We start from the raw sequence: 26641 nt of genomic DNA on the forward strand, positions 1-26641 counted from the left end.
TCTAAACTTTCTGCCTGTAACGACATGTGCAGGTCGAGTCCTAAGATTACACAGATCCGCCAGTTAAAATTAACCAAGATGGCGTGAGGCTTGTTGTTTAGAGGGCAGAAAAATGGAGGATATTGTAATATACACAAAGGGATAAATTTCAACAACTCGGCCAGGCGGCAGCTGCTGCTCTTTAAGGAAGCAACAAAGATAAGAGCAAAGCGAAGCTCCAACTCAACAGCAGCGACCCACACCGACTAAGCAGGCGATTTTATCGTCGAAAACACATAACTATGTGCTTTTAACGATTTATATCAAAAGGAATTGTAAAGTAAATGCTTTATAGGGTTTTTAAATGAAGAGCTGTTAGCTTTTGCCATCATCTGAGAGACGGACATTAAACAGACCAAAGGTAGCTTCAGCTCCTCCAAGTGACTCTCCCGCATCGCCCTTTTCAAATAAGCCCTCTAAAATCAAATATTGCATTTTTACGTACCCAAATGAACGAGAAGGAAGCGTTTGCTCCTTAGAAACATGTTTGGATACATTCAGGAGTGTTTACAAACAGTTTACATTTAAAAAACGTAACAGTTAAAGCGCACGCGAGGGGGCACAAAGGCAGATTCCTATTATGAAGTCACAACCCCCGCGCGCAACATTGTGTCCACTCGTAAAGTTTTGCTATATTCGCAGTCGTATCGGAATATTTCTCTCGATCGGCTCTTCTCGACAACGGCGTTGAAACGGTTTCGACAAGTTTTGCGCTTTTTACGCTGAAGGGACGCGCGTAGCCAACCTAAAGAAACTATCGAGTTAGCAACCCTCGCTAAGAAATCAAGCCAGCCAGCGACACACCATTGATTCTCCAATGAAATAACTGATCCAGCTCTCAATAAATTCAAAACTTACCCTGTACTTTTGACACTTCGTGTAATTCCGTCTCGATCGGGTTCGAAGTATCACTTCAGGTAACGTTGCTCTTTGTTTTCCTTTTTCGATTTGCTTTTGGAAGAGGCCAGTGTAGCAGGAGATGATGAAGAAGGGAATTGGGCAGTAATTGAGTCTCGGTGTGTGTGTGTGTGAGTGAGTGAGTGAGTGACTGCGTGTTGTGAGTGTGTTTGTGTGTGTGTTAGTTACGAACAGCAGATTGAAGGAGAGTCCTTTCAAGGTTTATTCTGCCTCACTTCAAGGAATCAAAGTGACGTCAGCGGACAATAATTAAACGATCAAACTTTTATTCGCTGCGAATAGGCAAAAGTATATAAGTGTCCGAAATATGCACGTTGAGCACTGTATTTTCAGCATCGTTACTATTTCTAAAACATCTGTTAATGACATAGATCCGAAAACACTGTAAGGCTGTTTTTTTTAATGCTTTCGGTTGTCATCCTTTTTTTTAAAGATGATTTCAGAAGTGTTATCTGTTCATAGTAATTATTGGTATTATTAATTTACTATATTTACATAATGGCTGAGCATTGTTTTGAATTTGCCTGGTGGTGGGGTGGGGGGGACGGGTTGGGGGTCATTTGTAATCAAGTTATGTAATCATTTATCAATATTGGCACATAGTGTGTAAAAGTTCAAAGCAGCACATGTTAATGAGATAGTGATTTCAAATGAATTTGAAGACATTATAAGTACAATAGCAGTGGAAATCTGATAATATGGTGTCCAGTGAAATGGAAATGTAATTCTAAGATTGGTTACTTGTCATTCAAAAGCTGTCAGATAAACCGCAAGACAGCGACGCATGATCAAACTTGATTGCATTTGTCTCCAGTTACCTCAATAGCTAAATTCAGGGATTATGGATTAACCCAGCTAATCTGACCCTATTTCCCCTCAAATCATCAGGGGAGTGAGACAAGGTGATAACGTTCCGATTTGACAACAGAATTTCCGTAATCCAAAAGATAGTGGCATCGTATGAGCTGATGTCGTCTCACGTTGAAAGGAGAAAAAAAGAGGATCTGCCCCCGTGACGCTCAGGAGGAACAGAAAATAAAAGGCAGAATAATTGGAACTGTTACTTTTAGGATGATGCTCATTGATCTCTCATTTGAATTACACTTGCGGGCAAAGCGAGAGGCGGCAGAATGGCCCTTTACAGCGGGAGCCGAGCTGGGCACCACGAGGCAGACAGCCATCTGTGCCTAATTGTGTGCTTTTTCTCCCTGCCGCTGCACTCACAATCAGCAACAGGCTGAGGGGGGCCCTCTGACCTAGACTGGGACAGGGGGGTGGCATGGGGTGAGGGATGAAGGGGGTGGGAGATTATTTCATTGAGCAAGAAAACAACAACCGGGGGGGGGGGGCACGCTGCCACTCCTTAGTGGGAGAGGGACAAGAGGAGGAGGGGAGAGAGGGGCAACTCTTTCGGGAGTTTAGCTTCACGCTTCAGATTATGCCTGACTTGCGTGCGTTGAGGTTTTACTTAGACGGAGATGTTTACAGAAATCTCTTTTCAGCTGTAAAGCTGCTTTTCTCAATGAGAAGATTTATATCAAAACATATACGCGTAATCATATTAAGTTTAATGTATATTTATTCAATTTAAATATTCCATTTTATGTTTTAATTATGTAATTATGTTGGTCATTTGTGGTTTCCCTTTTAATAGGCGATAAACATGTTTTAAAAAAATCAGTAGGTAACAAACATGTTTACACACATAACATCTCCACACTCTGGTGAGTGTTGCAAACAGTCAGGCACATTTGAATAATTTAAGCTTGCACTGTATTTAGAAATTACTAGTGTTATAGTCATGTAACTACAACTGGTGCGCTAATTCTGACTATAATAGGAGACCGTTTGTGACTTTATCGCTAAGTACCGCTGCTGCTGTCAATTTAATGTGCATGTAATGGAACTATATTTGAAATTGTTCAAAGGAGAGCCGGTCAGTGGTATTTTTGAAAGCTTAAGCGAGTATAGAGGGGACACATTGGCTTACCAATTTATGCATGCGTTCATTGATCCTCTCTGACCCCCCTCCTCACCTGTAGAGATGAAGGTGGGTGAAAAGAGATGCTTATGGAGGGACACGGAGAGGCAGGCAGACCTCCAGGGATCAGTGCTCCGAAGAGTGGGAGGACAAGATGAGACGATCGTGTGCAAAACGTGCATTTGAACATGTGTGTTTATCTGCGATCATCAGACCACCGCGACCACAATAAGAAAGCCATAATTGTGTGTATATGTGTGTGTGCACACATGATGGCAATATTCCTCCCTCTTGAGTGACTATGTGTATAACCTCCTCCCCTCTTCCAGCAGAGACACACCGGGGTTTGTAATTGTGTTGGTGGTTCTTCATTAGAGCCTGTGTGTGTGTGTGTGTGTTGGGGGTTGGGATGTGGGTGAGGAGCTGAGGCTCTTAGGACTATGAGCTGCGTCATTAACGGAGGCTGGGCCTCTCTGCATGCAGCCAGAATGTCAGCCGTACCTCGGTCATTTGAAACATAATAAGCACAAGTACAATGAGTGCAATGCAAGCCTGCTGGGGGAGGGGGTAAGTGGAGGGACACAGCCTGTCTCTTCCATTGGGCTGGGTTTTATTTCTTAAGAGGCTTGATTAGAAGATATAATATCCTAGCGACTAATAACTGGTAAAGATGATCTCCCTCGAGACTGATGGAAACCAAATTAATGTGGCGATTTGGATTTAATTGTTATTTTTCTATTAGGGTGCATAAAGACAGAGGAGATGTCCATCTAGAGTGGGAGCTGTGCTTGCAGCTATTGATTTTTTTCCTCCCTCTTTTCTTTCTCACCCCTCTCTCTTTCTCTCTCCAACACAGATTTTAATCATCTCAGAACACCACATTCCCTAATACCATTAACAACACTAACCTTCCAGCACCACAAAAGCGTTTAATTTCCAATGACACAAATTTCTCTCCAAGAGACTCAAATAGTGTTTTTACGCAATTTGCTGGCCTTAAGGTTTTGCTTGCTGGAATAATTGAATTGCGATCCTCTCACTTAGTCTTGCATAAAATCACTAGGCAAAGAGCTAATCAGTGCAAAAGAGAAAATAGTTTCCTCGGTTTGCCTTATTAGCCTGTTTTAAGGGAGTAAAGAGCATTTTTCTCCCGACTGACTTTGGAGCAACTGATGTTGCGTCGGAAACCGCGTCGGACTGACAATTAGAGTGGAACACCAATGCAACCAAATGTATTCAAGCTGTTTGTTCCTCTGTCAGTGCTATTTGTATCCATAAATAAAAGATGACCTTTAAATGTTTACATAATTTATACAGCTATAAATTCTTAATATATTTGACTGCAAATGAGAGAGAGTGAGTCGCTTGATTATGGTTCATAGTAGAGTTAAAATACAGGTTGTCTGGTGTGCTATATACACACACCTGTGTGAGTCAGCAAGGAAAACCATTTTTATATTTGACTGGGGCAGAGGCTATCTTCTCTACCTAATCAATGATTAAGCGTATGTATATAATATATAGCTGTTTAATCACTGGGAAAATTTAAAAGATAAAAAAGAGAGGTTATTTTGGCTTTAAATTAACATTATTCATGTTACAATGCAGCTCAGCAGGTTACGGATTATTACATCATTCATTACCAGTATATATAATTAAACCCAAATAAAACAGAATTACTTGACAGTTAGCTGGTAAATTTATCAGGAACTGTAACAACATTACATAATTTTATTTTACTGATTGAATAATAGTCTGATCTTGTTGACTTAAGTGATTCAAATCAAACAAATGCAAACTGTCTAGTAAAGAAAACTCTCTGTCTTTACTTTGGTGGAAAATGTATGTGGGGTTTACGTGTGGCAAAACGTGGAATATTCCCTGCATTAATCCACCAAAACAATGAATGTGATAAGAAAATCACTTATGACAGGTGCAGGTGACAGCTGCAACACAATAGCCTGCGTTGTATAAGAAAATAAGCAAGTAAAATCATTTTAATAAAATTATGCAGTTTCAAGGTCATCCAAAAATACTTCTCATATGGCAATAAATTACATTTGCGCCCTGGTCATGACGCTTCAGTGTGTATAGCGATCATTATCATAATGGCTGCCCATAAGCTGACCTTTGACCTATGGATGTAATGTTTCTGCAAAGGCATGAGAACAGATGCTTACCTATTTTTTTCCTTCTGTTTACTGTAGGTGCATCATCTCTATGAGGGGAAAGACTTGTTAATATGGCGGCGATGAGGTAAACAGATAGGAAGTGATGGAGTGGCAGACCCACGGGGGATAACCACATGAGGTGTGACAGACCACTGACATCAGCCCTTGTTCTCTTGCTCGCTCGCTTACTCTCTCCATCTCTCTCTCCCCCGCACACACTGATTTCCAGGAAGGGGTCATTAATGTGAGGAGAAAAAAAACGAATCTAGTCATGGCTTTAAAATGGAGTATCTTCTCATAACGATGCAGTCATTCCTAACGGGTCTGAGTCAGGCTGCAGATCTCACAGGAGAACAGCACAACGAAGGTTTTAATTCCTCCATTTAAGAGACAAAATACATCATAGTTTTAAATTTTATTTGAAAGTAACTCCCTTAAGTGGTAGCAGAATTCATTTTAACCTGGCCAATAAACTGATAAAAATGATCCGCTTTTCGTTCTCTACACACCAGCCCTCTAAACTACAGCAGTGGTTCTAACATACGTACAGTAGTTAAATGTTCACATTTAACAGTCGTAATTGACATTTTCCCTCGCTCCCTTCAGCAATGATATATCAAAGAGTGCATCAGCCGCCGGAGGAGGAGAGAAAACATTAGGAGGATTAATAAAGGGGGGAGGGAAATAGATTGAGCGTTCACCAAGATCAGTAAAATAGGATCTGTCAAGCAACCCTGCAACATCCATCCTTTGGAGAAAAAAAAAAACGGGAAAAAAGACAGAGGTACATTTTCATGGATGGAAGGAAGGAAAAACAGAGGCCAGTCTGTGCGGCTGATCAATTTCCCGAGATTAGCTTTCAGCGGCTGAGCCTGCTTCCATTTGTAAAGATAATATTATTTAATAACCCTTTTGGGTGACTATTTAAATTATCAAACTGCCTACAGTGCAAGGCGCTAATGGAAATATTTAACATAAATTCCCTTTAAAAAATGAGGCCTTAAACAACAGTTGTGAGAATTATTCTGAAATTAAAGGAGTGTGCATAAATGATTCTCCCTGGCCTTGACGTGCTGTTCTCAATTACATTCTGCTCAACTGGAACAATGGAACGATGCTAGCGTGCCGCTTTATCGCGCATATATATACGCTGTTACGAATGTCATATGGAAGCTATTTATTGCCACTAGCATCGGTGCCAAGGGCATTGAAAACAGGGATGTTATTGAATCAATTCTGAATGTGCAAAAGAGCAGTACAATAGTAGATCAGGTAAAGCCCAGCCTCCGCAAGGTTAACCGTACCAGGATGTCCTCCACATGATAAACGACAGCTTGGCTTTGTCGTGCGCTTTCAAAGACAGACATCTGAAGATCCAAAACGAAGGAAGAAAGAGACAAAGCTATAAACATTCCTTAGTCTTACTCTCGATCAACTTCTTTTTAATGATCTCATTTCAAAACACCTTCCTGCGGGCCTCCCCTTTCCTGTCTGGCTAACGTTAAATTGCATAATGCCAACTGAACGCTCGCATTTGTTCTCCCTTTCCCTTCTTAGGAAATCTATTTAAATTTTCACGCCAACTGTCAGTCCGCATCAAACCTTGATTTATGCAAAAACAACGTCTGCTTTAATTAGTCATTTCGGCTCAGTGCTGCCTGTGCTCTAGGCGCCGAGAGGGGTTAGACATTCGGAGGAACCTCCTTTTTGAATGATCAAAACTAGGCCATCAGCAACACCGTGATAATAGCCATGTCTCAACACCACAGCAGCATACGAGAGTGTGTGTTCGAGTGTGTTTTTATCCCCATGAGCCGTCCATCTCCACTCAGCAGGGTGGTTTTGGGTGGAGCTCGGGTAATCACAGCAGTCACTGTACACCTGGAGGACTGGAAAATAATAAACAACTAACAGGTAGTTTTTCCCGTCAGCTGTCTATACTTTCCCAGGCAGAGAGAGGGAGAGAGAGAGAGGGAGGGGGAGCAATGTTTACACAGCAGTATTACATTAATCAAGACAAAATTATATCGAATACACCACATTATGCTCTTGTACGGGATTAGCGTCCGTGATCTTCAAAACGAAAGTAAACTACACCATGTGTTTTTGCTCGTTTCGGATTGCAACACTTCTTGATTACCACAATCGCAATCACGTAGAGCAAACAAAAGTGGCTGAAAGCTTGTGCTAATTTCACAGACTGACATTTCAGATGAAAAATTCACCAGACAGATGCTCAGAAGAGAGCAGTTCTCTTGTCAGATGTTGGGAAAGTGCGTGTGAGATGTGAGTAACGACAGTCACATGAATGGGAGGGCAGACAAACTTATTCTCACCACCAATTCTATTTTGGGGTCTGTGTGCTGCTTTGCTGACTGAAGTGGCATTGTGTCCTTTGTGAAAGCATGACCCTCTGAGGTGCGTTCATTTGCTGTGAACCTCGGCCAGGAAAAAAGCAGGAGGCTGGAGACCAGAGGAAGGCGTGGGAAAGCGACTAGAGAACGAGCGAACGGTGGAAAAGCCGAGCGATCTGCAGGCATTCCTTTGTGATTACACATCTGTGGAGAAGGAGGCCAGACATTCTTTCAGCCTGTGTCTAAAGCTGCTGACTTCTACCCTCGATCTCTGCGCTGTTGTTTTTTTTTTTTTTTTTAATCTGTAGACTTTACAAAGAGAGAAGGAAACTCAGCTGTGAACGTTTTATTTGGTGACTGTGTGTCCTAATACAGAAGCATGACGCTCGCTGAATCAGCCCCTTTCAACTTTGTTCTCTGGTTTAAAGTCTCAGAACTCAAGCCGGTGCCCTTGTTCTTGCAATGAGATATGAGATTTCAGTGCTGAGCACTCATGTTCAGCACTTCCTTCCTCTTTTGCAAACATAAACCTCAGAACCCTTCCTTAATCCAGTCATCCACTGGTGGGAGGCCGAACATGACAGCAGACGGACAAGGCAAACACTGGTGGGGGTGGTGCTTGTGTTCTGTCTTTGTTCTGATGCTGACCTCTTCATTAAAGGGCCTTTGTCACCATGTAAGGATTAAGCGTGAAAGAGAGCTCTTCTTCTGCTAGTCAGGGTTAAAATCTGTCTCTTAATAAAATGCTCTTCCATATGTGCACATCAATGCGATGTGGCAGTGATCTTTTACAACATTTGCTTTAAGGATTTCGAAAAGATGTTTCGTCTCATCCTACTCTTTTAAAAACAGATTTAAGCCAGACAGTGGCGGAGTTTTGTAAAGTATCCAGTTATTAAATAAAGTAGTTCTTAAGTAACTTATCTCTGGCCATGATCAATGACCCAATTATAAAGAATTAATTTAATATTCTCAAGAAATAAAGTCTAAGGCCTGCTTTTTAATTCATTTAACTGTTCAATCAAAAAATGAATGCAATTGAAAACGCATTTCGTATCAGCTATCAGTCTTCCCAGGCTAAGAAATTGATTTTTTTCTAAGCTTGCGTGCATAATGACAAATTGTTTGCCCCAGTTAGCAAAATATGAATATAGCTAGTGTATTTTAAGACATTGTAACTTGTAAAGCAACATATTTGGGTGCATTGTTCATTATTGTCTTATTATCACACTTTGCTATATTTTTAATTACCACAGTGACAGGATAAATGCCATGTGGCTGTGAGTAAACACAAGTGAAACAGTGCAGTCATTACTGTATGAGATGCATGATACCGCCCTCTACTGGACAAGGAAAACAAATAGCCAAAGATGAAGCTATAAAAAACTCATTACATCTTTTACAAATGCCACTTTGTTCATTTTCGTGTTTTATTTATTGGATTTATTTTTTTACTTTTATTTACTCTGAATGACACTTGACAAAATACCAGTATTTATTAGAATTTATTTCACTTATTCAAGGAGTAAATTTATAGCCTGGATTCACTCAGTAAGATCTTAAGTTGTATTTTCTATTTGAAAATTACTCTGAGAAGGCAGGTTCAGAAAAACCCTCGAGTAACTGCAACAGATCTGTAGCAAGACTTGGTGGCAACAGGCACGGTAAGGCATGTACTAAACACATGTGGTTTCTGCCTTGTCCAAATACTCACACTTGCGGTCTTGGCCACTTGAGAGTGCGTGCACACGACAGGAAGGAAGTGCGCAAGACTGTCCCATGTCTTAAAAATGCCAAAGTGCAGTGCAATGCACACTAAACTCTGAGTCTAAAGCATATACCATTTTGTTTGGGAACTTATGTGCCCAGAAATCACGAGATGTCGAGGAAAACATTTAAATTAATTTAAATTAATTAGATACATATAATTTGGTATTAAAAACATAAAGTGTTGCACATTTTATTGGTGCAAAGAAGAGAATGGTATGTGTAGGCCTATTTTGTACAACATTTGCAGCTGTTTTTATCACTTAATTAGAAGCACCACAATTTTAAATTTGTGTCTTCTGTTAGTTACATACTGAACTACTGAACAGTTTTTTTTTAAATGCAAAGTATTGAAAATATGATAAATAAAAGCTCTGTAAACACTTGCATTTTTTGCAAGACTATAAGTGTGTCCCATCAAGTAATCAAAAGTTCTACACACATTTGCAGTCTTTACGCCTACTTGAACACTTGAGCCAAATAGAGGAAATACGTCATGCAAGTAGACAAGTGGTCAAGTGCAAAGACTGCAAGTGTGGGTATTTGGACAAGGCATTCCATGCTAGAACTACTGATCCAAAAGCACAAGAAAAGCCGGCAGCAATTTGTTCAAAATCATATAAATAAGCCACAGAAGTTTTGGGATTCTGTACTGTGGAGCGATGAACATAAAACTGGAACTTTTCGGCCCTCTGGATTAGCGGTATGGAAGAAGAATGAAGCATATGCTGAAGAGAACACTGCCTACAGTTAAGCATGGTGGTGGCTCGTGATGCTCTGCGGCTGCTTTGCATCCTCTGGCACTGGAAACCTGCAGTGTGTGGAAAGCAAGATGGATTCAGAAGTATCAGGAAATCCTAGGAGAAAACATTATGGAAGCTGAAGCTTGGTCGTCATTGGACCTTCCAACAGGAAAATGATCCCAAGCATATACCTTAAATTCCACCAAGGCTTGGTTGCAGAAGTCCTGGAAGATTCTAGCGTGCATGGCCATCAGTCACCTGACTTGAACCCAGAATATCTCGGTGGGATTTGAAGAAGGCGGTTGCAGCACGCAAACTCAAGAATATGAACTAGAGGCCATTGCTCATGAGGAATGGGCTAATATTCCTCAGAAACGCTGCCAGACGCTTGTGTCTGGTTATACATCTCGTTTGCATTAGCTCATAACAGCAAAAGGGTGTTCTAGAACTAAAGATGCTTGCCATGAAAAAGGGTTGAATAATTTTGAGACTGCAGAAGTCATTAAAAATTGCTTTTTCAGTTGAATTTGGGTAAACCACATTTGTTGTGTTGAGCTATTTCAATTACTTTTGTTTGATTTGTTCACAACACACACACACACACACACACACACACACACACACACACACACACACACACACACACACACACACACACACACACACACACACCAGAGTGAACAAAAATTTGAAAAATAATGTAAAGCAGGTTCAGGGAAATGTTTAGACTATGATTTCATTTAGGCTATACATTTTTTCAGTGGCCGCAAATACTACCTTGCTGCATAGAATCAATGGAAATGTCAAATATTATGTTGGATTTTACAAGCTAACACATCATTTTGTTGTTAGTTTACAGGCATCTTTACAGACATCTTGTCAATGCACAAGGGAAAGAGGGCGGGGTATATTTCGTTACGCTGCTGTACACTGGCTAGTGCGGCTGTCAATCAGCGTCCGCAAGCGACGATACACGTTTCCTGCGGGTGTCCGCTTACACTTTAAACCACGTGACCCTCCCTATATCAACACACGGACGCCATTAATAATAAAGGCAGAGAGACGGAAAATCAGAGGTGAGTTCACTCACGGAAGTGATAACATTTGGAGCATTTCAACACGATGAGATTTGGTACGCTTTAACGGGTCGCGTTTGGTAAGTGGTAATGTAAACGCTTACGGATTAATTGCATTCGTTTACCCAACGAGGTGTATTCTTGTTGTATTTAAGAGATGTCCCGGTTAACAAAAACAAGGCCTAGACATCTGGCAGACTGCTGGTTTATTAATGCGACTGACTCCTGGGATCACATGCGTAGTTTAACGGGTCAGCTGTGCATGTCACGAACATATCCTGTTTTGAACGCGTTGGGTTAAATCAGTGATTTATTGGAGCAAAAGCTTTTCTACAGGATAAATACTCCGTGTTTACCTCCTCTGTGAGCCATTTGTCTTTTAATGTACTTGTAACCCGAGAGTTGTGCTGAGCTAATGCAAATCACTGACATATATTGACCGTTTGATATGCATCAGCTGTGGTTTACAATCATAATCCTGCTGTTTGACTGTCAAGTTCAAACAAGTGGCTTTATTGCACTATATCATATGCACAAATATTAAAATAGATGACTTAAAATATTGCTGATGCTCAACCCTGAAATTAGGAAAGAGCACATATGTGGTACGAAACTACATTTAGGAACCTCAAAAGAGAGAAATGCATGTAAGCTCTAACTTAAATGTCTCTTAATTTTAAAGGTGTACTATTTAGTGTTATTTTGTTGAGGGTACAAGCCTGGGTTTAGTTTAACAAAATGTTCATGCACAGGTTGCATAATCGGTGAACAAAGCCAGAGAGGGTTTAACACCCAGCGTTTAACTTCTTGTTGTGGCTGTTACATTCACGCCCTGATGTTGATGTTGTTCTCATTGTTCTTTTCATTTACTTTTAGCACTAAGATGTCGTTTGCATATGTGAAGTGGGGATGTCGATCTATGTACCCCAAACACAAATAAATGCTTTTTAAATAAAATTATTTCCCCCCAAAATTTAAAATGGGCATTTTTAGTTCCTTGTATGGTTTTAATTCTTCTGTCAAACACAAAAGAAGTTTACCAGACTGTCTTATTTCCACACAATGAAAGTAAATAAAGACCACAGCAATTTTCAGCCTTTTTCTCAAACAAAACTAGTATGGCTTCAGAATACAACATAGTGCCGATTGAGCAGAACAGACGTTCAAAAGAAAGTCTTAAATGATGCAATAAATGCATCGTATCAATTTAATAGCTTGGTGCAGTAAGTGTTTCTGCTACAACATTCTGGATCTAAAAGTAGCCTATACATTTCAATTACAGGTTTTGGCCTGTAATATTCCCTGTCTAACTTGCTCTTTTTCTGCCTGACACCTGACTGAAGCAGTGCTTTCATGCCTTCAGGTTAAGTTTAGCAGCGTTCTCACTTGGCACATGTGATTTGGAAAAAGCTTGACATGCAGCAGAGAGCTTTCATTTCTGGAAGGTGCTATTTTGATACTCAACTGTAGAGAGGAGGGTATTTATAGATGGCTTGATGAAGGGATATGGAGGGGTTTAAAAAGTGTGTTTAAAAAGTGATGACCAGTAGAGGTGCTCCAATACTCCCTGTGCATTTAAGGAAGACAACAGGGTTACTGATTATTGGTAAAGTCAGGTATGTGTGACGAAACTCTGGGCCAGTAAACTGATTACCAGTGTGGTTTTGATAGCAGTAAAAACATTCTTCAGGTTCACAGTTAGCTATTTTCACTTAAACTTTTGGCACTATGTTTACTCTCCCTCATGTTGTTCCAAACCCATGTGACTGACTTTGTTTCATGATGCATGAAAGGATAAGTTTAATGTACTCTATGCATGTGCGTTGATCAATCTGTATATGCTAACGGCGGACTAAAAAAAAACAACCCATGGCAGCAGTGTAAAAGTAGACCAATTCTGCAGGAAAACTGCATACTTGGCAACATCTGTCTTAATTTAATTAGAAATAAATCGCTTTTGCAACAATATAATTGGATCCATGCAGCTCATAAAGTGACAGCAGCCTAATATTCCTGCTGCGTTGTTGTCTGTTTTTAATGTTAATCAAACACAACAAAAGACAAAAATGAGACCTGAGACAATAACTTTTGTAACTTTAAGGATTAATATAAATTAAATTTATACCTGAAGAATATGAACTGTTATTTTACATTTGATCATTTCTGTACCTGAAAACTACTGTTAGACCTTGCTGAAAAGCACTGTTTGTTTAATATTTATCTTTGTTGTATTTATGTTGCCCTGTTGAATGTTAAATGGATCCAATCCATGTTAAATAGACTTCTTTGATGCATCAATAAACCTGCTCGTATACCTTAAAGGGATAGTTCACCCAAAAATGAAAATTCTGTCAGTTAATTTAGTGGGATTGTGTAGTGCTACGTCACACGTAGGCTCACTATTGGCCGACGCTGGTCATGTGTGCGATTCGTGTGACGTACAACAACAGAAGCTTACGCTATTACACTAGTGAACTGACTCGAGGCCCACAGAGAAGGAAATTAATAGTTGAAGAAAAGTCATTCATTTTGTTGTTTTTTTGCGCATAAAAAGTATTCTCGTCGTTTAATAAACTTAAGATTGAGCCACTGTAGTCACTTGGACTATTTTAACAATGTTTTTAATAACTTTTTGGGGCTGGCAAGTTTCAATCCCTGAAGAAGCCTATGGAGGAGTGATCCAGCTCTCAGATTTCATCAAATATCTTAATTCGTGTTCCGAAGATGAACCAAGGTTTTACGGGGTTGGAACAACATGAGGGCCAGTAAATACTGACAGAATTTTCATTTTTGGGCGAACTATCCCTTTAATGCATGCGTTTTTGAACTTGAAAACATGATTAAAACACTAATCTATTTTAATGACAGAAGTACAAATAAAAGAGCAAGTGACAAATGTTGGAATCGGGCAATATTTTATTGCTAAAATCGCTATCGTATTGACCAAAAACGATCCTATCGGTGCATCCCTATTAATAATATCTTCATGTTCAAAAGATGAACTAAGTCTAATGGGTTTTAGAACATGTCATATTAACAATGTGCTGGTTCTTTACTATGTAATTACAATGAGTATGAAGCAGTCAAGAAAGTAAGTCATAAGTTTGGAGCAATGTGATTGAGTACGTGACACAACTATTCCTTTAAAATGATCATACTGCTGGAAGCAACTTGTAATGGAAGTACATGACCAAAGACATGCCTAAACGTATCATTACCAATCCTGTTTTTAAATGGAATTTAGCGGTGACTGCTGTCATGGGTATGCGGCTGTAACGTTATGTGTGTGTGTGTGTCTCTCTCTCTCTCAGGGTACAGTTCAGAGATGGATTCGAAGTCTCGTCGTTTTCCGTTTGCTGTCTCCAGCTCTTCATCGCTGTCATCACCCTCCTCCTTGTCCTCTTCATCTTCAGCGCTCAGTGCGAGTCGGCTCTATGGCAGAGGGAGCGTCTTGGGAAGAGATCGCTTCAGCAGGGAAGCTTCTGTCAAGTTAGACTCAGACTATCAGGTATTAGTCACACATTAATTTCCATAATGTCTGTTCTCACCCACAGGTAGTGTAGCTTAAGTCTCTTTCACTAGATCACTAATGTCACCTCCTCTTGCTGAACCAGTCACCCAGAAATCCATGTTATTCCTGTGTAACCCAGTGTAGTTAAAGGAGAGTTACAGGTTTTGTAGTTAAATTGACATCATCTGTGATATGATATTGGTCGCCACAGAAAATAACTTTTAGATTATATGAAATGGAAAAACCTTTAGATTAAATGAAAGTCTAGGGGGTCAATATGTTTTATAAGTTGATTATCCCTCAGTGACCCAAAGCAATGATAGTCATGTTTTTTTCCCCCTTACTCTTTCCCCTCTTACTCTGTCCTTCGGATGAGACGTTAAACCGAGGTCCTGACTCTCTGTGGTCACAAAAAATCCCAGGATGTATTTCGAAAGAGTAGGGGTGTAACCCCGGCATCCTGGCCAAATTTGCCCAGTGGCCTCTGTCCATCATGGCCTCCTAATCATCCCCATGTGTATATATATATACCAATTGGCTTCATCACTCTGTCTCCTCTCCAACAGTAAGCTGGTGTGTGGTGGGCGTTCTGGCGCAATATGGCTGCCGTCGCATCATCCAGGTGGATGCTGCACATTGGTGGTGGTTGAGGAGATTCCCCCTTCTATGTGAAGCGCTTTGAGTGTCCAGAAAAGCGCTATATAAATGAGATGAATAATTATTATTATTATTATTATAAAAAAAATAAAAAAAGGGCCACAAAATGTCACACTGGGCAATTAGGGTTGATACAATTTTACCACATATGTTTGATATAGTATGTGAAAGTTTTATATTCATAATACACATGTTCGTCAGACAAATATATTTGAAATATTATTTATTTGAACCAGTAAGGATACAGGCATGAAAAGTTAAGAAATTTCACTGTACACAGCTTTTAAATATTGTAATATTCCTTAAACAAAACTGTGTGTGTGAATCTCAATTCAACAATGAAGAAACAGCTCAGAAAACTCATTGTGTACCAATTATTGATTAGGATCCATTGTATGAGAACAATAGAAAAAAAAGTTTGACCCTTAAAGGGTAAGTTAATCCAAAAATTAAAATTCTGTCATTAATTAATCCCCCTCATGTCGTTCCAAACCGGTAAACCTTCGTTCATCTTTGGAACCCAAATTAAGATCTTTTGATGAAATCCAACAGCACTGCGTTACCTCACAAGTTTATTTTGTCAAATAAACTGACCTGTGAGCAGTAATTCAGCACTTGCGGGTAGTTCGGTAGAATTAAATGTCCTTATTCCTTTAAATCCGCGGGACTCACGTGTGGCAGTGATATCTATCTCTTATTAGCAATCGTGACCTGCTTCATACTGCAGTCATGTTAAAAAACATGAATGTTTTCACTCATCCATTAACATTATAAGATCCATCAGCATGACAGCAAGTCCCATCATTCCGCTTATCACTGCATCATCAACCTATGCCTTTGTTATTGTAAGAGGTTAGCAACCCCTTGCGGTGAATTTTTTTTACAAATTACATAATGTAGCTTTAATGATGTAATTAATGACAGAATTTTCATTTTTGGATAAACTAACCCTTAAATGCCCAGCACTGCATTTTTGAAAAAAATTACGTACAAAGGTTTCAGGGCATGCGAGCCTTTTAACATAACTAGACGTATACAAATAAAGTTTTTTTCAAAAGTTAGACATCTAATACTTTGTAAATGGATACATTTGTTCCAAAATAAAAATTGTACACAAACTGTTATACTTTTCAGAGCGTCAGCTACTGTTTTATGTAGTGTTATTAGGTAATTAATTGCTTTATACAATATATAGCTAAATATTAACCTAAGCTTCTAGAAGATGCACTATGGCGATCGGTGTGCTAACTCTATTAGCATCTCATTTTCCTCATGCTGCTGGGGCTGTGGAAAGATCTTCGTGTTACACTGCCTTGGTTCACTGGGCTTTTTTTAGTGCACACTAGATTCCTGGCCCCGGTGTATCTCATGAACCTGTCAAGCTCGGCCGTGCTAGATAAAGTTACTGAAGCTCCCAGAGTTGGTTTTGACTCTCCAGAGTGTGTTTTTTTTTGTTTGTTTTTCTTGGAAGATCACATCTTAGAACTTGGCTACATCACTACATTAGCCAGCGTTGAAGTGGACATTAAACAACATTGGCCACAATCAGCTCGTCCATATATAGTTTGCCACTGGGGATTTCTTGTCATGACAAAGCAGCAAAGCACCCATATGCTTGAGGAAGGAAACTATTTGCAGAAGCTTTGTGGTTGGCTGTTTTAGTCTTGGCCTATACTTCTCTTTTATGATGTAGAATAAACAGTAGTTGAATGAGTCAATAATCGTTTAGTCTCTTCCTGTCACATTTATGTTCTGACGTTCATGCGTTGTGTGTTAATTTCTCATGTTTCCTGTGTGTTCCAGAGCTCCCGTCTACTGAGCTCGCCAAGAGGTTACAGTTCAACTGAAAGCCGTCACTCCAACTGGAAGCTCTCTACTCCCATCTCCCTTTCCTCCTCTTCCTCTTCTTCATCTGTCCATGATCGATCATGGACCGAATCCACCAGTGGGGACAGAGGCAGACTTGTAAATATTTTGCATATGTTTTTGTCAATGTAACACCCGCACACACACATTTGATCTATTTTATATAATGTGCTTTTTAATAACTAAATTATTAATGTAAAACTATAATTGTATTAAAAAAAACTGTCTGTTTATTATTATGATTATTATTATTACTATTGCTTTAGCATTATAATTTTTTGTTACATGGAAAAGGGTTTTTAGATGACTGAAATCAGATTTAAATTGGGTGTTTTCAATTCTGAAATTTTTTGCTTCAAGTCTGACTTTTTTTTCTCTTTGTCTCCCTCCCTTATTTTAATGGTTGTGGTGTTTTGAACCATGCGAAAGTGTCTGAAGCTTGTGCATAGCTATATGACTGGTTGCCTGAAGTTCTTCTAGTTTCAAAAAGTGGCAAAATATGTGCATTAAATATGAAATTTAATGCTGTTATAAGGGAAAAGTAATTGAGCTGATATAAACCTGATATGGGCCACATTTGTATTTAAACAACTTTCCCAAAAAATCAGATTAAAGCAGAATTTGTATCTTTTGCGACCTGAATGTATGACATCTGTGGTAGAATATTCCTACGTGCCTGGAACCTAATTACCTGGGGCGTCTCCAGTCGACACCCAAGCGTCCACATTCCACACTCAATACATACATTTACCTGGATCATCTACAGTTGACTCTTAATCAATATATCTGGGGCGTCTACAATCAACACCCAATAATATCTTTATACTCTAGCTCTGCGTCTACAGTCGACAACTGGCTTCGAGTTCGCAATCCCTAACTTGTTCCCCTAACTAACTTGCTGAGCAGCATTAATCACCTACAGACTTCAGACAATGCCTTCGAATATGCTTTAATCACGGCCGGAGGATTTCGTGCATTTCTCAGAGAATCCCACCCGCAAAAGGAGAATACATCAGGTTTTATAGGAGAAAGACAGACACCACAAAATAAGATCATCGTGACTAACATGTTACCTATCAATATGATTGGTTCAATTGGTAAAACAAGACCCCACCTTTTTTCTTTCTGTTACTGGCATAAGCAAAATTATCTCGAATCATCAAAAAATATAAACGTATTACTCAATATGGCATGACACAATGCAGACAGTATATTTTTGATATTTGTTCTCAGCACTTCTTTTCTTTTTTGATTGTGACCATGGAAAATTCTGAACCTTTTTGTACATTTTGTTTCAAAGTGTTAGAATGTTAAACCTAAAAGAGGAAGTAAGGTTTAGATGTTAGAATCATGGTTAGTCTGATATACAGTTTACTACTGTATTCATTAAAAAAATGACTGCCTGTGTTTGTGCATTTCAGACAGACTCTGAGAGAAGACTGGGAACCTACTGTGGACTTCTTGGCAAATCCCAAGACACAGAGTCTAAAAGAGCAAAACTTTCTTATACAAATAGAGCAGGAAATCCCAGATCCCCATCCACATCTAAACCTACCAACCTAGCCAACTCCTACTCTACTTTAGGACGTATGTCACAGTAAAAAGTATTTGTTAACATTTTAAATGTGGTTTAAGTGACCAAATACTATAACTATAGTTAATATTAAGCATCTTTTCAGTGTATGGATATATGGTGTATTAACACATTGCTCTTGTCTTTAGATTCTTCGTGGAAAACCACCATTAGTCCTTTGTCTAGATCATCCTCCTCATCATCATCTTCGTCCACTCCATCAGACGGTCCTTGGGCCCGCAGGGATTGGGAGAAGAGGGGGGATTTAGGACTGACCTCGCTGGGGGAGTCTAGTTACCGGCCTAGTGGTCTGACATCTTCATTGTGTATGTGCACACACATATACTCAGCTACTTTTTATACAGACCCATTCATTCACTACCACTCCTTTTTCTATAGTGTTTTTTCTCTCTCTAAGTGGTTCTAGGCATAATTGGATGACTTTAAACTTTAAAGTTTTCATCCATGTATTTTTATATGCATTTTGGGATGAAAACATGGAATGCAGATAATTTCAAAATGCTTGCTTTAAAAATATCTATAAAAAAGCTATTTTACATTGTAATGTGTACTATTAAGCCGTGTTATATACAGTACTGTGAAAAGACAATTTTTTTGGAAAATATCGTGGTACCAATATAGTTTCTCAAATGTTTCTCTGGTCATCTGTCTATTTCTGTTTTGCACCACAAGTTGTGTTCTTTTGAACATTCTTACATTTTATGCCCTCATAAGTATAATATATAAGGTTGTCCCATCAAGGTAACTATACATTTCTTTTTGTGCTTTAGACCGTTCAGAGCGTGTTACATCCACCTATGCACAAGGTGCTCGACCCAAAGAGAGCCAGTACTCATCCTACAGAGAGAACAGTTCATCTAGTCGCCGTATCCCAACCGAGTACCTCCCCTCTCCTCTGGAGCGCAGCTCCCACAGGCTGACCACAGATTACCAGTCCAGTCCATTCTCTCGCGATGCACCACGCACCAGCACTAGCACTACCAGAACCTCCACCTCTGTGTCGGACCCATCCCACCTCTCATCCTGGAGCTCCACCCCTTACACACCCCTTACTGCCTGTAGCTCCAGCCCACCTTCATCTAGCCCCACTCCACCTCCTGCTCAGAATGGCGGTGACTCAGATGGCAGGCGAACCACCAGACGCCTGCTATCTCGACTTTTCTCCCGACGCTCCAGTCAGGAGTCAAACTCCACCGCCAGCTCTGCCTCTGATTCAAGGTCATTTGACTCTAGCCCAGATGAAGCCCTGCCCTCTGAAGCCCCTCCTCCAGCCAGTAGAGAAAATTTAGAAGCAGAGCTGAGGAATTCTGACCCCGTTCAGGCATTTTCGTTCTTGCGCAGACGCGGACCATCTCTCGCTCCTGTAAGGGAGAGCACTGATATAGGGCCCGAACAGGAATCACTCAGGCCTCAAGCGGGACTGTCCTGGCTGAACTGGAACCGCTGTACCCCACTGTTCTCTCGTCGCAGGAGGGAAGGGCGTGACGAAAGCGCCCGCATGGGCCCTCATCGTTCACCTCAATTCCCTGACCGAGATGGCAGTAAAACACCTGACCAAGGCACACATTGTGAAGATGATGATGATGATGAAGATGAGTCCTCAGAGGGTGCTACAGCAGCACCCTCTTCTGGAGCCTCGAGTCTTTCTGCATCGCTACTGCAGGACGGAGCCCGTCTGGCTGGACGGAGCCAAGGCATTGGCCGGGTGATGACCAGCCCGCTCTTCCGTATGCCTGAGAATGTAATTATTGGTGTTGGAGTAGGAGCAGAGGGTAGGAGTCAAACTGATGAGCAGGCAAAAGACAAGCCTGCCCCTTCCAGAGACCCAGAGAGACTGCGAAAGATTCAGGAGAGGTCAGAGGGCAATTTGATCTATGTCTAGTTAGTGTGTGTGTGTGTGTGTGTGTGTGTGTGTGTGTGTGTGTGTGTGTTAAAAAAACATTACTGTAAATGTGCAGTCACATTAGTGAAATTTTGCACGAAAAAATGACCATTGTCAAGAGTGCAGCACAACTCCCTCAGAAGTCACTTTCAAACCAACCAGCTTTCTGTTGGTCAGAATGGCAAATCTGTGTAGGGAAATCTTTGCGTTGATTACTATTGAAATTACTGGATTTTACCCGAGGAAATTCACAGAACAATGGTTAATCTGACCGCACAGTTAAGTTCACACCAAGGATGATAACTATAACAATAAAGAAATCGTTCTAACATCTTGCTACACCGGACGTGAGCAGTGACGCGACTAAAAACAAAACCCATTATATACAGTGATCCTGTCTACACTGGATGTGGCACGACACGAGCGACAAAGCTCTGACAGTAAACTGATGCCTATTATTCTATTCTACATGTACAAATGCTTCGCAACGTGAGCTTTGTCTCGTCCTGTGTAGCTGTTATAGCACAATGCAATGCGTTTGGTGTAGAGACAGTGTTAATATAAAATAATAGCACAACTCACACCACAACTATAACTATAACGATAACAGAAGGCAGAAACCGTATCGCTGGGATCGCTTTCAGAATGTTTTTTTTTTCCAGCTGATGAACCATTAAAAACAATCACAGCTAATCAGAAACCATTCCGCTTTAAAGAGCTCAAGCATTTAAAAGTGTCAGGTGACAAACCTGCAGCACATGCTCAGAATAAACTAAACTATATTGTGCACTGGTGTGGACACTATTAGTTATAGTAATCTTTAGTTATCATTCTTGGTGGGAATGGGCCTTAACTTCTGATTATTTTTTTGTATGGTAATTTCAAGTTTCACTAAGCAATTCAAGAAGGCTGATATGGCTGTCGTCTTAGATTTCTGTACATGTGTATGTCGTTTTAAACATTTTTCAAAAATGTTGTTTTGCATTTTCAAAACAATTATTGATCTTTCACAACAAAAAACTGGGTTAGTTGAAACACTAGATTTCACTTCATACCACTGTTTTTTTTATTTTTGAATCTATACATATCAACATAATTCAAAGCCGGGTTTTAATAATACGTTTTTTGACAAATGGCAGCTAGATAACCTTCATTTGAGAACATAAGTAGAATTTACCAAATTTGATGGCGTTCACATTTATAGTACATAAACACTGAAACCATGCATGACGCTATGCATGTTTTTTTGGCTAATACTGACGCAACACAACTTTTTCACTTTGATGTGGTTTTGTGGGACTGAAGTACACTGCAAAGTTTAGCTTCCTCCTGCTCCTACATACCTGCCTGAAAGTTTCTAGTTATCCTGAAGATCTTGATTAGCTGGTTCAATAGTGTTTAAGTAGCCTTGGATCTAAACTTGGTGTAGCAGGAGCACGTTCACAATTTAGTTTGCCTATATATATATATATGTATATATATATATAACCACACCCTATTCCTACTTTTAGCCTTCTGTTGGAGGATTCTGATGAGGAGGAGGGTGATCTGTGCCGAATCTGTCAGATGGGGGAGCAGTCTAGTTCCAACCCTCTGATCGAGCCCTGCAAGTGCACCGGCAGCCTGCAGTATGTGCACCAGGACTGCATTAAGAAATGGCTCCACTCCAAAATCAGCTCTGGTATGGCTGTCTTTTCCTGAGGGCAGAAATAAACTAGGTGTTTATATAGTGTATATTCATTTGTTTGATGTGCACTGAGAAAGGAACTGTTTTCAAATTCAATCTGACAAAGGGGATTTTGACCTGTGCTGGTCAAAGACTACTAATGCATAACAGTGTGAAAGCAGACTTATCAAATACACAAGTATGAAAATTAGAAGTCAAGATTCAAATTTATTTATAAACTTCTGTAGAACCTCTGAGACTGAGGTGGTTACTAGCCCTTACAGATGAATACTGTTATGGTACCATAGTACAGTCCTGAATGCAGAGGTTTAACTGTAGTTAAACTGTAGTTCAAAAACTCATTATGGTCTTAATTGGTTAAGATGTGAATTGGGCCGCTTAATTTTGTTTAATAGTTTTATTCATCCCATATTTCTGCTTTGATACACAGGTTCTAACTTGGAGGCCATCACTACCTGTGAACTTTGTAAGGAAAAACTGCACCTAAATATTGAGAACTTTGACATCAATGAGCTATATCGATCTCATGAAAGGGTAAGTGTATCAAAACAACATACAAGTACATTGTTTAGATTAGTACTTCTAAGAAGCATACTCGTGTGAATTTGTGCGTGATTTACCAGTTAGTTTTAGTTTTTAATGAATCTCTGAGGAACAAGAATTACGTGGAATTAAGAATTCAATCCCAATTTTCGCATGCAATTTGTCTGTTCAGACCAATGCAGAGACAAAATAGCAAAATCAATATGCACTATCTCTAGGACAGACTTATGGAAAAGCAGAAATACAGTGGTACACAAAGCAGCACTGCACAAATTTACATTTCTGAATCTTATCTCAGAGAAGAAAGGAAGTCAAACCGCAATCACCTGTTTTCAAACAGACATTCAGATTTTTGTGTTCACTATGGTGTTTATCAAACAACTGCAAATACAAGAGTACAGAGACAAAAGAGTGAGTCCTGGATTCTTCCTCTGCAATTCACTGTCACTTGGCAGAGTACTCTGTGACCACCACCAATTTGTTTAACAGCACTATCTGGGCATGTGACCAAAAGCATGAATGTTATTGGTGGTCAACCCTTTTTGCAATGTGATTGAAACCCTCTTTGTACCAACGTTTTTCGGACTAACACAAAAGGGCTTTTCACACTTGAAATGGTTAACCCTGGGTCACTCTAAACACTGGGAAAATGGAATCCTGGTAATATTGCTTCAGGTTTCATAATACTTATAACGGTGTATCCTGGATATTCATACGCTGTTGTTTCACACTGTACATTTCTAAGCTTTTGGTTAATGTTCTTATTTGCAGTGTCAGTGTCGTTGATTGGACGAACGCTGCACGCGACCCGTTTACATAAAGGTTCTTGCAGTGCGCATTCTCATTACACTTTACCGACTGTACTATCAAGTTGTTTTTTTTTTGCAGACTATAAAGGTATAAATGAAACTCTCATCTTTACTCCAATTGATGTGTTTTCAGTTGATATTTGACCTTTTTCTATTTGAAATGCTAAAACAACAATTTATACAAAGCACATTGTTTCCGTGACTGTGCAAAGCATGTAAATATTGAGGTGTGCGATTGGTTGTGGGAGTCTAATCATAACACTCTAAATAATACAGCATTGTTTCACACTGGACATGTTTGGCACCATAATGTGAGGTTAACATCACAAAAGTGGTCCTTACCCTGCTCCGGAGCAGGGTTTCATAACCCTGGGTAAATACTAACTACTAACGATAGTATCACCCGGTAGAAAACGTTACCTGGGGTTAAATGTGGGTTTCAGAACGACGATAACCCAGGGTTAAGCGCAGTGTGAAAAGCTTTAAAGAGGTGCATGCTACCAGTGCATGCTACAATAAATGTTTGTCACCAAACGCTCGTCTTAGTTAACAGACCTTTAGAGACCATTCACACACTGCTTTTTGTTTTTAAAAAGCAAGATGTAGAGTGGTGGAATAAAAAAACCGCAGGGTCTACTTTAGACAGGCTTTTTTTTTTGAAGTTGAACTGTGTTCTACAAATGCAGTTCTCAAGTTAAAAGTGTTGTGTGAGATGTTAAAAGGTGTGAGATGCTAGCGCAACGGTCAAACACGTCCATCTAGCGTGTTTTCATGGATTAAAAAAAGCTTCACTATTGATCAGATTCTGATCATGTTCCATATTACAGAGCCTTTAGTTAAGAGACTTCAAGCATGTAATGTTTACATCTGTCTATTATATGATTCATATGTTTAATTTAGTTTGTGTGTTGGATTCTTCAGTCAGAGTATGAGTTCATCAGCTGTGGGCTGTACCTGGTGGTGCTCCTGCACCTGTGTGAGCAGAGGTTTTCGGATGTCTTGGGTGCAGTCAATGACGCTGGGGTAAGCCTTCCACGTCTTTCCTGTATTATGTTCATTTGTATTATCTGCAGGATTCGTACAAGGTGCTTAAAGTACTTGAATTTGACTTTTTGAAATCTAAGCCCTGAAAACCCATGAAAACAGCCATATTTACAAAGAGGTGCTTGAAAAGTGCTTGACTTATTTAAATACAATATTTTTGAAATATAATTTTTTCTATTTTTCAAATATAAATTTGTCTTTTCACGCAAAATTAACACTGCAGCCTGTCTAATAAACCCCTATCAGACCTGTTATCGATAAGTACACCAATATTATAATATAAAATGTTATTTATAGAATAACAATAGCCATTAGAAACTTTGTATTTTATATATATATATATATATATATATAAATAAATAAATGCGTTGCATTTTGGATACCTTATATCTGTAATTTGAGTTTAAAAAATACTAAAGATATTGTTTGATAAGTGCAATCTTTGATGTAGTCCTTGAAAACCAAAAAAAGTAGTGCTTAAAGTACTGGAAATTCTTTTTACAGTATCTGTACGATCCCTGTATCTGTTAGTTCAAGTACTGTACTTTGGCTCCTGTGATGCGTCACACAATATGAAAGTGTTCATTGCAAGCTAATGTTGTGATTTTGAAAACCAAAACGTTCTCCCCTCTCTCGCTCAGTTTTTCAACTTGGCGAGAACTCTACATGAACACATGGACAATCTTGAAAGTACGTTGTGATTTCTATTTATTTTGGTCCTGCATCAAAAACCTCTAAATCTTGATAGATCTATTATATTAAACCTTGATATCACCTTTTAAATGCATAGGTAAGTATAGATTATAAAACCAAGTGTTGGTTCTGGTATTAAATGTGCAAAATTATTTCACATAGATGTGGTTAAGATTTGTTTGCATGCCATTTCTTCATTTGTTTTTATATCACTGACATAGTCATATTTGGCTATTGAATGCACAGAGGGAATCACCAATGCCTCAGAATTAAACGCAGGCATTTTAAACACAGACTAAAAAGATGGCATCTGTCCCTTATTTTTCCCTCAATCCAATTTAGGTTTTTAATGTTGCTTATTTCTTATGTTTGGACTCAGGTTCATATGCAGAATCTGATGAAGATGAGGCAGAGGACAGCAGACCGTCCATTGACTTCTGTGACTTGGAGGATGATGAGGAAGAGGAGGAGGAGGTTTAATCAGTTGGCAGGGAGGAAGGAGGCGTGGCTTAGCAGTTTGTCTCTGTCTCCTCCCACTTGCTGTTTTCGACCCTGTCCTCCTGTTTAAAGTGACTTTAGCCAACATCTGATTGGCAGCGTAACCACTGTCCCTAGCCTATAACAAGGCTTTCATAATATGCAGTTAATTCAAGTTTATGGGAGCTGTTTGGATCCTGTTATGATTTATTTTATTTTTTTCTGTTTCGCATCAGATTGGTGAGCACTCTAAAGCTTTCAGTTAAAAAATAAAAATGTCCGGTGAACTGTTGACCACCATGAGTGCTTTAAAAAACTATGCTTAGAAGCTTGTTTGGGGAAAGAGAGGATCTTGGAAGATTCATGCTCTTAAACTGGTGGAGTTGAGGAACGTTCATCCGCTCATTTATACAGTAGGGCTGCTTGAAAAGGATCTGATGTTTGGTTTCAATATCTTGATGATTTTAAAAAAGAAGACCCTTCATTTCCTTGGTTTTTTTTTTTTTTTTTTGGAGAATGGGTGAGTGACAAAATGTGGTCACTTTTCTTTCAAGAGTTTCTCTTTACAAAGGACCTTTTCCACAGTTTGTTTGTATGTTGTACATTAAAATGATGTAATTTGCTTGAATTATTACAATAAAATGGAGGTATTGATACCTCTCAAAAAAATCTGCTCTCTCTTTCAGACATCTCGCAGCTAATGAGCAATGATTCTGTTAACTGTATGATATTATGAAATTGATTTCATGACTACATGGTAGTACCATACAGCAGAGGTTTGTCTTTTATTTTGGAGTCCTAAATAATTGATTAACTTCCATTTGTGGTG

The 26641-nt window shown here is 39.5% G+C and overlaps 2 protein-coding genes across 21 annotated transcripts in view; one reads left to right on the forward strand and one right to left on the reverse strand.

Moving 5' to 3' along the window:
* The window catches only part of baz2ba (bromodomain adjacent to zinc finger domain, 2Ba), a 97291-nt gene extending 96097 nt beyond the window's left edge, over positions 1-1194 (reverse strand). For 13 of the 16 annotated variants that reach the window (XM_077199389.1, XM_077199393.1, XM_077199392.1 and 10 more), the window contains exon 1: positions 905-1034. The gene's annotated coding sequence lies outside the window, so the exon portion shown is untranslated. Of the gene's footprint in view, positions 1-897 lie in introns of all 16 variants that reach the window. The other 3 variants (XM_077199382.1, XM_077199380.1, XM_077199394.1) reach the window with 2 other exon arrangements.
* marchf7 (membrane-associated ring finger (C3HC4) 7) lies at positions 49-26481 on the forward strand. Of its 5 annotated transcripts, none has more exons than XM_077199398.1 (12): positions 49-400; positions 5146-5248; positions 14361-14557; positions 17021-17182; positions 18505-18670; positions 18806-18982; positions 19448-20531; positions 22071-22240; positions 22677-22780; positions 24520-24621; positions 25284-25332; positions 25715-26481. In XM_077199398.1, the coding sequence occupies exons 3-12, from the start codon at positions 14375-14377 to the stop codon at positions 25813-25815; spliced, it is 2298 nt and encodes a 765-aa protein (XP_077055513.1). In that variant the 5' UTR covers positions 49-400; positions 5146-5248; positions 14361-14374; the 3' UTR covers positions 25816-26481. The 5 variants fall into 5 exon arrangements, with proteins under 5 accessions (XP_077055513.1, XP_077055512.1, XP_077055510.1 ...); XM_077199397.1 differs by lacking the exon at positions 49-400 and adding an exon at positions 609-956; XM_077199395.1 differs by lacking the exons at positions 49-400; positions 5146-5248 and adding an exon at positions 10942-11049.
* Positions 26482-26641: the final 160 nt, after the last annotated feature.

Source organism: Siphateles boraxobius, unplaced genomic scaffold (genome assembly GCF_051911475.1).
Source record: "Siphateles boraxobius isolate OS27281-9 unplaced genomic scaffold, OSU_SipBor_1 41, whole genome shotgun sequence".
In the NCBI taxonomy this organism is placed as follows: Eukaryota; Metazoa; Chordata; class Actinopteri; order Cypriniformes; family Leuciscidae; genus Siphateles; species Siphateles boraxobius.